This window comes from Antennarius striatus, chromosome 13 (genome assembly GCF_040054535.1).
Source record: "Antennarius striatus isolate MH-2024 chromosome 13, ASM4005453v1, whole genome shotgun sequence".
NCBI lineage: Eukaryota > Metazoa > Chordata > Actinopteri > Lophiiformes > Antennariidae > Antennarius > Antennarius striatus.
Genome location: NC_090788.1, coordinates 7,372,317 through 7,384,520, shown reverse-complemented (window position 1 = coordinate 7,384,520; position 12,204 = coordinate 7,372,317). Strand labels below are relative to the sequence as shown.

Sequence of the window (12,204 nt, the reverse complement as noted above, 5' to 3'; positions counted from 1 at the left end):
ATGATGCTGCCACTCAAAATATGAATGGACATTGTGTGTGAATGCAGACATGTTTCAGACTCTGGTTCATTTTCACATACACATTTTATTTCGCATCAAAGGATGAAAAACGGCCCTACGGTATGTGGCTGTGCATTCCTGAGGGCAGACCAATATGGCAGATAAATATTCTTCAAAGAGAGAGCCATGACCAGAACAACAATCAGACCGAAACCCCTGAACAAGTGTAAACACACGGTGTTGTGAATCTCACCCGGCAGAGAATGCTAGTTGGCTGAATATTAATATTAGAATATTTTAAATCTGGCTGTCAATCTAGTCTGTACATTTTTTTAGGGAATTGTGTCAAACTACAGCCATTTGACAGTGTAATATAGAGGACAAATATTTTTTTTAATGATTTTTAACATTATATATAGTCTGCATCTCATTTTTTTCCAGTTGTCATCAGGTTGTTTTGGACTGTATGTTCTACCATTCCCCTTTAATGTCACATTAAACTTTTGATATTGCACTGCTATGTCACTCTTATGTCACTGTATGTAACTGGAAAGGAAATGCAAAAACAAATATATAGATATATTTTATTAACATACTGTTTTTGGGAATCTGTTTTCCTACATATTTCCTTTGGATATTAAGTGTTGTGTTGCTTGGTTGTCATTAAAACATCATAGCAACCATTCATTGAAAACCATTGCAAGTACAATGCATAATAGTAATCCAAGAATTATTTAGTAACACAGTTTATGTTGACATATTATTTCCAAGCTTTAACTGTGGGTTTTTTTTCCTGCGCATCTTTCAATACAGTATATGAGTGTTTCTCAAAACAATTACATCACAGCCAAGTACATATCTTTTGTTTAGGTTCAGTTTAACATAGATGTCCCTCGTTGCCATTATCAGTGCTCATCCTCAGCTCAGCTGACAATGGGTTTGTGCTTATTTTTACCAAAATGCTCTGTGCAAAGTACAATACAGTAGCTTCTTCAAAATAAGCTAACAGTTTGAGAATCAATGAAAAATTATTCACCGTAATAAATCACAAAAGAGACAACATTGGGTTTGGCTTGCATAGCAAATCAAAGGAGAGAAAAAAAAAACAACTTAAAAAATATATTTACAATTATGCAAGTCCTTTTCCTTTTTACTAAGCCACATTGTTGTGATTTTTCTTCTTCTCTGCCATGTGAATCTTTGTACAGCATGTGACAGAAAACAGAAGCAGACACACAACATACTGTATACTCTTTTGAAGAGAGGGGGATGAAAATAACACTGGTGAGACTGGTGTCTGTGTCTGTACATGACATTTACAGCTCCGCATTTTATTTTGCACTCAGTTTCATTGTCTTCATTCTGTCTCCTCTCCCTCTTTCCAACATCATTCTGTGTCACTCTCCGAGAGTAAATCTCATAGCTCTTACAAACAAGGTGTCCTGGAACAGGCAGCAACAGCAGGGAATGATGTTTCACAAAGACTCTGAAAGAGAGACAATAGATGCACAGAAACATAACATAAAATCCAAACAACAATAAATGCTTCACTCTCTGCATCTCCTTTTGCAATATGTACATATGTTCCCTTGAGGATTGACACTTACAGTGTTCCCTTTTCTCTGTGCCTTGAGTGGGAGGTTGCCCGTTGTGAGAAGGATCTGCACTGGGTCTCTTGTGGGAATCTCTGCTCAGGGTGGCCCTGTTAGATGTTGTTGTGCCGCTCCACGAAGCCATATGCTGACGCTCGAGAGTTGACACAGTCACCATACACTCCTCAGAGGGGTCCGAGGTTGATGCTGCCCACGAACTGTGCATGCGGGAACCCACGTTGTGCATCGGCTTCATGATGGGTGTGTGGGCTACTGAGTAGATGATGGGTGAGAATGTTGGACAAAGGGTGAGAATTACGCATCATAACAGAAGCATAACTTTAGTGCAAAAAAAAAAAAAAGTGGTAGCGTACCATCTGCCATATTGTCTCTCCGTCTGGGCAGAGTTCCGACCTTGTCCATTTGTGGTTTGAGGCCAGTTATTGGTGCCCCCTTGTGGCCAAGACTATGTGTACCGTGAGTACCGTGATCCATTGGTCTGGAGCTGCCTGAGTGACACTGCTGCAAGCCTTTACCTACAAGTAGAAAAGAGAAAGATTTGATGTACATAAATATTGTACCTACCATATCCAAACAAGGTTTTGACTCAGATTTAGAAAAAGGAGCTGGATGGTGAGCTCTGAAAATTTGTGGGATCTGTAACCCTCTCACGCATACTACTTAATAGATTTAAAGCTTTAAACAGAGTCTCTGAGAATCATTTCCTTGGTTGCTGCCTTCATCCAGTTATACTAAGTGCAAAACTGAGAGCCTTTTCATTTAAATTAGACATCATGCAAACCTGTCGAACCAAACATGACATTTAAAGCATCGAGTCACAACTGCAGTCCTTGTAGAAATGCTGCCAGCACACTGGCTTTGTTTGTCATTTGTCTTACTGGGTTGAAGAGACTCCTTAGTCTCAATGCATTTGTGACAGAATAACTTCTAATACGTGACAGCTACACACAAGATGACAAAAATGTTTGCATTACTAATTATCTGTAAATATTTTTAGTCAAAGCGACCTGTATTTTAACCTGCGTTGGGGTTTCAAAAGTACTGAAAACACATAATCTCAATGAAGAGGTCAATCTCTTAACCAATCAAACAATGGAGTATAAAAATGGAAAGGTACCATCCCAGTGGGAGAAGCCTTCATGTTTCTCTCTAAAGAAATGCTTTCAGGCAGAATCCTATCTATAAATACATCAAATCTTAAATGTTGGGAATGTGACTTTTAAGTATTTTTAAAAAAATATTCTATGTTATGGTTTTGATGTCTATGCAGGGCTGGCTTAAAATAACCTTTAAGAAACTGTTTGGATATCTCTGACAACCAATGTTGTGGAAAAAAACTTATGCATGATTTAAACTCGCTTATTAGAATACTTCTGAGTCTCTGAAATTTTTAACTTTACAGTAACTGTTTAGTCCACATTGCTTTTGACTGTCAGTCAGTCAACATCTCGTTTGACTTCATAAACATGACCTTCAATGCAATACACAAAAAGACAACAAAAATCCCAACTTGGCAGAATCTGAAAGGTATGACTAGTAATAAAACTACTTCTGTATTTAATGACCTGACAAGAAATGACAGTCATATACTGTATTTTTCCTTGATAATAATTTTGCAAAGGCCACTTTGGCCCAACTAGTAACTGTATATCAATGACAGGGGACCACTGATTTGGGAAGGCAATCAGGAAACACTACACTGTACAAGAATAAAATAATAGAACATTTTCCAGTTGAGGGTGGCATGGTGGCGCTGTCGCCGCATAGCAAGGCGGTTCCGGGTTCGAGTTCCGCTCTGTGCGGAGTTTGCATGTTCTCCCCATGTCTGTGTGGGTTTTCTCTGGGTTCTCCGGCTTCCTCCCATCTCCAAAAACATCCACTTCAGGTTTATAATGTTATTATAATACTGCTCTTGCTCCATTCTTTGCATCAATATCTTTTGGCATGAGTTTCAATCATATGTCCCATTTATCAGTGTTAATGAGAAGATAAAAACAACCTTTGAGAGGTGCAAAGAGATGTATAAATCGGTCAAGATTTCCACAATGAAGAATGATGAACCTGGGGTCTTTTTTCTGTCAGTGACCCAGGGTCTGTCTAAGTTTAAAATCATTTTCACCACCTGAAAAACATTACCTGATCCCTCAATGCTTTCCAAACTGTGACTAGGAGCATATTCGAAGCCACACAAGTTCTTCGACACCACTGCGTATCTTTCCTCCTCCTCCTCTTCATCATCTTCGGAAAGGAGAACGGCTCCCAGATCAGACCCCAAAGTACTGGACATGAAATCCACTGGCGGGTTTGGGTTTCTGGACAAGTTGGGACTGCCTTTCATGTGCCTAAATAATTGAGGGGATAAAGTGTGTAGTAATGAAAAGGATAATGGACACCCCATAATGAGCAGGCCAAATAAACAAAGACAGTTCCAGAACGCAGAATCAGTGCTTTCTCAGGAAAATAGGTAGGCAGAGACTTTTAAATGCCAGCAGTGACTTCACTCATTACTTTCTTTCAGCTGGCATGCTTATGCCTCCTACTTAGACACTACCTGAAAAAAGACAAGAATAACTTCCACCATGTCATTTATTGCTGAACAATAGATCTTCATTGTGCTTCTCCCATAGCTCAATATTGATACAAAGCGCTGGCAGCACGGGGACACACTGCACTGAAAATGACTGCATCCAGTGAGTTAATGTCTAAATCATACATTTTTAAGATTGACATACTGCAGTGTTTACCTGTTATGAATTAATTGTGACTGGGAGACTTCCCTTTTCTTAACTGCTGCTGATAGCCGCTACTTCTCTCTGCTCTCATCCCGCGTCCAGTGAATGACAGGAAGTGAAACATCAGGTCAAATATTTTTTTCAAGAACAAAAAAAAAAAAAAAAGGTATTAACCGGTTTACAATTATTTTCTGTTCCGATTCTGTTCCGGAACATTAAAAAATATAAAGTTTTCGGTTTCTGCCCAAATACCAAAAGTTTCCGGTTTTCGTTTTTGTTCCATGAACCGGTTCAAAGCCCTTGTTAAAACATATCTAGATGGGCAGAGCTGTCACCAACATGCCTGTTATCTCCCCCACAGCTGTCCTCAATGATGGCTCACATCCCACCACAGGGGAGATGCATGCATAATTACCGACACTATTTACCGTTGTGAGAACAGCATGTTAGACTAAAACCAGTTATTAGCCTAAAACATGTGTTGCCGCTGACTTTTCTAGTTGTTATGTTCTCCGTTGGAGATCGGAGGGCTGATTTTATCAGTCAAGTATAGACCAGGATCAGTAGACACTCAAATATTGGTCACAGATATACAGAAACCCAAAATTAACACAATACAACAGATTATTTGTGATGCGTACACACACTTGGGAACAAGCTACATCTCATAGATGATCTATTCATCACCAGAAAAGATTATATACGGAAGATGGCTCAGAATGTTTGTTGGTACTTTGAAAGACCCTTACCATGCCTGTTTAGCCACCTCATATTGGTAAGCTCTGGTTAGCTCATCCAGGTGCGCTTGCAAAATGGATTGCATTTCCTCGTGGTGGGTGGAGCTGAGGGAGGAAGTTGATGGCGGGCTGAAGGGAGCCGGCGAAGAGGATCGGCCTCTCAGAGGAGGAGTGGGGCCTCTTTCATCATCTACCTCATTGTCAAGATTCTGGCGACAGTAAGTCTGGACCGACATGGGTGGGGCCCAACTGTTGCTGTCATATCTGATATGCGGGATAAATAATTTCTGTTGTAGTTATTACATTAGTTTGCTAAACAATCATACTGTATATGTTTAAGACGACTTGAAAAATGGAAGTATTTGATCACCTAAACATATTCTCACTGATAGGTGACTTTAGACCCACCATTAAGGGGTGTTGAAAAACACAGTACAATTCATTTCAGCATGGGAAACATTTTTTTTTAATCCCTAGCTGGCTTTATGAGATGTAGAAGGAAATAGTTTGTCAATTCAGGTTAAAAGAAAAACAAATTTAAACAGAATTAAAATAGCTCAATGTTCTGTTAATGCTGTGTTGTCCCAAAATCATTCTGCGCAAGAGTAATAATGTTAACATTATACCATTGAATCAAGTAAAATGCTATTCTGGGAATGTTTTATTGGGGTAATTAATAATCTTTCTTTATGCAGTGCAGTTTTACCAGATTTATTCTTGATGCCATTGGTATCTTGTTGAATATACCGCAGCACCTAGACAGTGAGGGTTTATATGGAGGAAAAAAAAAATTTTTTTTTCTGGCCTCTGGCTATTTTCCACTCAGATATTTTATGAGTTACCTTTTTTTTTTTTTTTTTAGAAAATAATGGGTTCTCTCCAACAAACATTACATAGGAGATACTCCAACATTGAGAAAATGTGATTTTGTTGTCTATCAGAAATTTGTTTTCTTGTCAAGGTGCACAGATTGGAGGGATGTCTGAGCTGTATGATGCTTCTTTCATTGTCTGATGATATGGTGGAAAGTCCCCATGTGGCTCAGAAAGTGAAACATTTTTTGTTCTCCTCGTACCTACTTTGCAAGATATATCTTTAATTTATAGGTCACTACAATTGAGACTTTGCTCACGTTTTACTAAAATCACTGGATGCTCGGTAAAACAGGATGACAATAAAATAGAACATTATACTGATTAGTTTCCCTCAGTTTGCCATTTGGGAACTGATACATGGAACTGGTCACAATCTTTGGTTAAATTTAGTCAAACTGCTGTTTAACTCAACTTTGTATAAATTTGTACAAACTATTACCACTACACTACTTTTGTTAAATAGACAGTTGAATGTATGAAGCATTCTTGCAGAATAACGCACAAATATATACACACATTGGGCACAGATGTAGAGTATTGCGACATTTTATGTTTGCGTATGTTTTTTCTCTTTAAGTCTACATTTAGATTTGTGTGTATCTGTTCAAGACTTGAGACAGATTACATATAAATTCATCTTACCCTCGTCCATGGTTTTCCTGCGGGTAACGGTCAAGGTCAACCTCAGTACCGGGTAAAGGGTGCATGGGTGGCAGGGGCAGAGGCATGTTAGCCCAACATGTCCCGTTTGATTTAGAAGCCTTTGTTCCACCCTTCACCTTCTTTTTCTTCCCAACCTTTGCACCTGGAGGAGGGAGGTAAAGAAGGAAAAATATCTGCTTACGTGCATATTGCAAGAGATCCAAATGCTCACACGCAAATTATTCTTTGCAACATTCACACAACCTAACCCTTCAACACACACAAACGCATGCACTCCCTCACACACACACACACACACACACACACACGCACGCACACACTGCCTTGACAGCTATCCAAGCTGTCCATATCTGCTATTTGAAATTATCTAAACCTTTCTTTTTGTGGACTGACAGTGCATTTGGACTTTTCCTAAATGCTGACATTTTTTAAAGAGGCATCAAAACCTGCAAGCAAAATACTTTAAGTTACATCCATACAGCTCTGGCACCATCTCTCCCTCTTTCTTATTATCTCTGATAAACCTGACATTTAGCTCTGGCACACAATCCATTGTGTAAGGCTACTGAAGTACAGGCAGACATGCCTCTGTGATTTTACTCAATGTATAGAAGGTGCATAAATAACCCAGAACACTTAGGGATTTTCTGCCATCAGTACTAATCACGTTAAAGCAAAAAAGAAATGTGTCATGATTGTGTGACATTTCTGGGCTAGATAAGCGCTAAGGGTCGAATTGTGACGAAGACCGAAGAGTAATTAAGAATATTGTCCTAAGGCTTCATTTTCAGTGAATATGTAAATAACAGTGCTTTTTTCCATTTTTGCTTGCCAACTCCCCTGTAGTATTTTGCCACTGAAGAAAGTATGGAATTTATGGCATATCTTAATTTCACTGGAAGTTCAAGCACTGCTACAGTGTACAGACCCCTAGGATTCATACCCAAGAGCACAAACATCAGACCAAAAAAATTTAAAAAAAAATTATGTTTAATATGTGTGTTACCGCTGCCAGGTCGTCTGTCTGTTAGCGAGTATCCCAGGTTTGCTATTTCCTGCTGGGCTTGGAGAGAGGCTTTCCAACGAGGATCTGGCCTATCCACAGCCAGTTCGTGGAAACTGTTGGACTGGAGTATCTGAGTCGTGGCGTAGGGGGTGGGCTGACGTACTGGGCTGCTGTAGCCGACCTTCCCCATGAAGTCGATGCTGCTGTAGATGGCACCATCAGACAGCATGGTACCCGTCTTCTCCACTGCTGCAGATGGTAGGACATCTGAGGAGCGTGACATGAGTAAGGGAAAAGAGAAAAAGGATCATGGAGGGATTAGCTGACATGAAGTTAACGATCTCTAAGGTCATTAAGCCTCCCTGCTGCTCTGGCTCTCTGTATTAGTTAAATACAGGTCTCTTATGGACTTGATATAAATGGAAGTGATTATCTACAAGCGTAATTAGCATGTGACACGCTGTGGAGGCCTGGGTGAGTGTCCACAAGAGGGATATTCAAATAGTGGTAACCTTCTGCTCTACTGTCTTGTACACATTCTGTCTGCAGCTCAACAGGGTTCCAGTAAAATGGGAGAACATGCAAACACACAATGAAAACGCACAAACTATAACTATTAGTGCCAAACAAACATGTAAAATCAGCAATGGCAGGCCATGGGGAGGAACGGCAGGGGAAAAGTACATGTAAACACCATAAACTTTAGCAAATATCAGGCTTGTCAAATCACATCAGCGAAGTATAGCCCTCAAAGGCTCTTTTAATTTGTGCGTGTGTGTGTATTTGTGTGTGTGTGTGTGTGTGTACACACCCTAATCATGTCCTGTCATTGTGCTTCTAAGTGGATGAACATCAAAAATGTCCAACCAGGCATCGCTGAAACTGTATTCTCTGTCACTCCATCCTGTTTATATCTCTTACCTCCCCGGCCATAGTTGCCACCGCCCTTCGGACTCTCTAAACCCCCATTAGCTGGGAGGCTAGTGGATGGCCAGGAGTCAGCTAACCAGGGGAGCCCTTGATCACCCGCTTTCAACAGCCCAGGACGACTGTTGTTTGTGGACAGAGATAGGTAAAAGAGAAAACCAGTAACATGGTTAAATATACAGCTGGCATCATCACAGTATTGCGCATTTTCTTCCTGCGGCACCAACTGCAAATTGATGTGAAAACTCTTTCAGCATATTCTCACCCGTGGAGCAGCCCAGCATGCAGGCGACAATAAACAACAGAGAGACATAAAATGGCAAGTCTATAAATCAGACTTCTGCCTCCTCTAAACTCCATCATCCCTAACTCTCCTCCAAGACACACGGCAGGCCTAAATACACACTAAATCCACTTTAGAGCCTTAGCACAACAGAAATTTACATTTTAAATTGAGAATCATGGACAGCCCCTGGCAGATCAGCTACACTGGCGCACTGTCTCCATAGCAACAGAGACAGCAAAAGCCCATTAGGTGGTTTAGGAAAGCTACCATGCCATTTTGTCTTAGTGAAATACAACGCTAATGAATAAGAGCTTTGACTTCAAGGTAGAAAAGTTGCAAGGGGCAATTTAGGGAGGAAAAAAACCCCACACACAATTTAGAACCTCTTTATATTAGATGTGCAATGGTCACATGGTGCATGCATACTGTTTGCATGTTTAGTTAATGTGCAGTGACACACATCATTTTCCACTGGGACTGAATCTTTAATGGTGGGCGGAGTTGTTCAAAGCTGCCTTGGTGATGACTCAAAGGTGTTCATACAATTATGTCAATAATTTCCATTTTAAAATCCACACATTTATATATGTTTATTTCTAAATACACTCTAGCACCAGAATGCACAAAAAGACAATAGAAGTGTGTATTTTTAGTCTATTATATTCAACATTTGTTTTAGCTTTGGGGTTATATGCTGCTTCATGTAGACAAAGAAGCACATTCGGCTATTATCTGTAAAAGAATTCCCCATTTCCTTATTTCTTATTGTTTCAGTACACTTTGATGGATGGTATGGATGCAAACCTACACTTCACTTCTGGTGTTTTTGAGCTGGCAAAAATTTTTTTGCAGGAAATTCAAGGCACAACACTTGGCTGATCCATGCCGTTGGTATGCCAACCTTTTTCTACATCACATTCATCATCTCTCCCGTCCTCCCACAGCCCCTTGTTCTGCCAATAACCTCATTTAAACTGAGCAAAAGCCAGTGAACAAAACAGCAGTTCACCTGCATCCATGGGTAGCGCTTTTCAAATGAGTGATTAATGATTTCATCAAGTGTACATCAGTGCGAGTAATACATTGATATAAGCAAGCAAATGGATATTAAAATATGTACGTAAATTGCATTCAGCACAAAAGAACTCCTCATTACAGGTATTACAATGGGCTCTTGTCAACAAAAGGGCAAGCTGTGCTTAACATCTTGTGGCACTTGTGTCAAATGTCAGCGGTAAAGCTCCCCAATAAGCTTGTTGCTTTTTTTATTTCAGTTAAAACTAAATTCTCACCTTCCGTTTCTGATCAGGCCTCTGTCTCTTTGGAAGGTAACTGGCAGAGAGAAAAAGGGGGTGGGATTAGAAACTGTTTTGCTTCAACCTGAATTCCAATGAGAGGTATATTACAGTAGTGACTGGTTAATTTCTATGATATTTTAATATGCTATATGCGCAGACATACCTGCACGAGTGAAGGTGAACGATTGTACTGCAATTCCGGACAGAGATGGATAGAGGTAGATGGAGGGTCATAAATCAAACACATTAGAATGCAGCGATTTGAAAGAGGAAATAAAGACATTCATAAAATCACGTATGGCAATACTGTCCCCTCATCTTTTACTTTGTTCTGTTCATTTATCACTGGTGGTGTGTCAGCAATATTCATATCTTAATGTAATTCGGGTCAGTAATTTGACATCTCATCACAGCACTGCGTCATTTTGTCCGCATTAAACTGATGGCTCCAAGGAATAACGTTGAAATGAACATGACATGTTTTATAATTTTATTCTATGAAACTGTTTCTTACAAAAAAAGGCTGAAAAAGAGGTTAGAATAGAATTACATAATTATTTGATAAACTGACAGCAGAAAAGACATTCTTAAACAATAAAACAATTATTGTTGCTCATGACAATTAAATGTACTGTAATTTGAAGTAATACAGTTTGAAATTTGAAGAAATTTGTTTAAAAGTACAATTCAAAAAGAAATCATGGCATTTCTGATATTGTGAACTTTCCAGTAATTCTTCTTCATCTTCTAAAAGGAAATGTGCTTTGCTCGGACTTAAACACCTCAATTCGTTTGAGCGAAAGGATCAGACGAGCAGCACTCAATCATGTAAATCCCTATTGAATTAGAAAATCAGAGCACTCTCTCCAAGTCCCTGCCATGAGGGAAAAAAATATTTCAAACATAAACCTAGACGTGCCTCTGGTTAATGTGCAAACAACCAGCCTTGGCCTGACAGTGGTAGGGGGTGGAGGTAAGGCGCTGATGGAACTCAGCACGGTTGATGCACATCATTGCACATGATTTCAAGTCAATAGGGCCTATTTCCATTTGTGGTGAATATATTTCCTTTGTTGAACAATTTAGCCAGCTCAGATGGAGTCACATCTGAGATGACATCAGTTCTCATTGGAGAGAGAGAGAGAGAGAGAGAGAGAGAGAGAGAGAGAGAGAGAGAGAGAGAGAGAGAGAGAGAGAGAGAGAGAGAGAGAGAGAGAGAGAGAGAGAGAGAGAGAGAGAGAGAGAGAGAGAGAGAGCGAGAGAGGCCTATCAGTGCTAAGATTTTGTATGGTGTGGAACCGATGGTGAATTGATTTTTTTTTTCTTTTACCTGCATAGTTGCTGAGTCCCTTCCTCTTTTTTCTCCTCCAGTATAGCCAGGCACTAAAACCCATAAGGACAATCCAGCAAGCTCCTCCCAAACCGGCAATAAAGGCTGGCTGCTTCACCATGTCTGAGATGCTATTGTTTCCTTCCGATCCCGTCATTATGTCCCTCAGTTCTGCACCTGGGGGTACAGTAGGAATATACAAACACAAACACATGCATGCACGCATGCACATATGCATGGGCATGTGCACGTGCACACACACACATGCACGCGCGCACGCACACACACACACATACACACACCACACACACAGAATAAGAGGACAAATAATTTATCGTCAATTGAACATCAATTCCACACAAATGGAAACCAAACACAAACAAAGGTCATTTTTTCCTAGTTTCCAAGCATGAAAAGCTTTTGATCAATATGAAAGTAAGTCAAAATATTCAAGTCTTATTTCCATAGTGATTTCAAATATATATGTATAAAAAAACATAATAAAATCTGTTTGAATGTTGTTATTTGGTTTATTTTGCCTGGTTAACACATCTGAAAACTTTATGAAAGAAGGAAAATATAATGGTAAAGATTGGTAGTAAAACACATTCAGTTCCAATGATGCACTTATATAATACACCTACTGTATATGAGACAGCACATACCAAACATAAATCAAACAGACCTCAGGAAATGGCAAAAGGTGGAGACAATGGAGGTAAAAGCAATACGAATAA

General features: G+C 39.7%; 1 protein-coding gene across 2 annotated transcripts in view; it reads right to left on the bottom strand.

Moving 5' to 3' along the window:
• Positions 1 to 603: 603 nt before the first annotated feature.
• Positions 604 to 12,204, bottom strand: part of LOC137605849 (roundabout homolog 2-like) — a 74,270-nt gene continuing 62,669 nt past the window's right edge. Inside the window, exons 18-28 of one of the 2 annotated variants that reach the window (XM_068330698.1) lie at positions 11,468 to 11,644; positions 10,301 to 10,327; positions 10,132 to 10,171; positions 8,548 to 8,675; positions 7,627 to 7,893; positions 6,600 to 6,762; positions 5,095 to 5,346; positions 3,750 to 3,955; positions 1,967 to 2,128; positions 1,608 to 1,865; positions 604 to 1,486 (exon numbers count right to left, since the gene is read on the bottom strand). In XM_068330698.1, coding sequence (XP_068186799.1) covers positions 1,485 to 1,486; positions 1,608 to 1,865; positions 1,967 to 2,128; positions 3,750 to 3,955; positions 5,095 to 5,346; positions 6,600 to 6,762; positions 7,627 to 7,893; positions 8,548 to 8,675; positions 10,132 to 10,171; positions 10,301 to 10,327; positions 11,468 to 11,644 — 1,682 coding nt within the window. In that variant the 3' untranslated portion in view covers positions 604 to 1,484. The remainder of the gene's footprint in view (positions 1,487 to 1,607; positions 1,866 to 1,966; positions 2,129 to 3,749; positions 3,956 to 5,094; positions 5,347 to 6,599; positions 6,763 to 7,626; positions 7,894 to 8,547; positions 8,676 to 10,131; positions 10,172 to 10,300; positions 10,328 to 11,467; positions 11,645 to 12,204) is intronic. The other variant, XM_068330699.1, reaches the window with a different exon arrangement.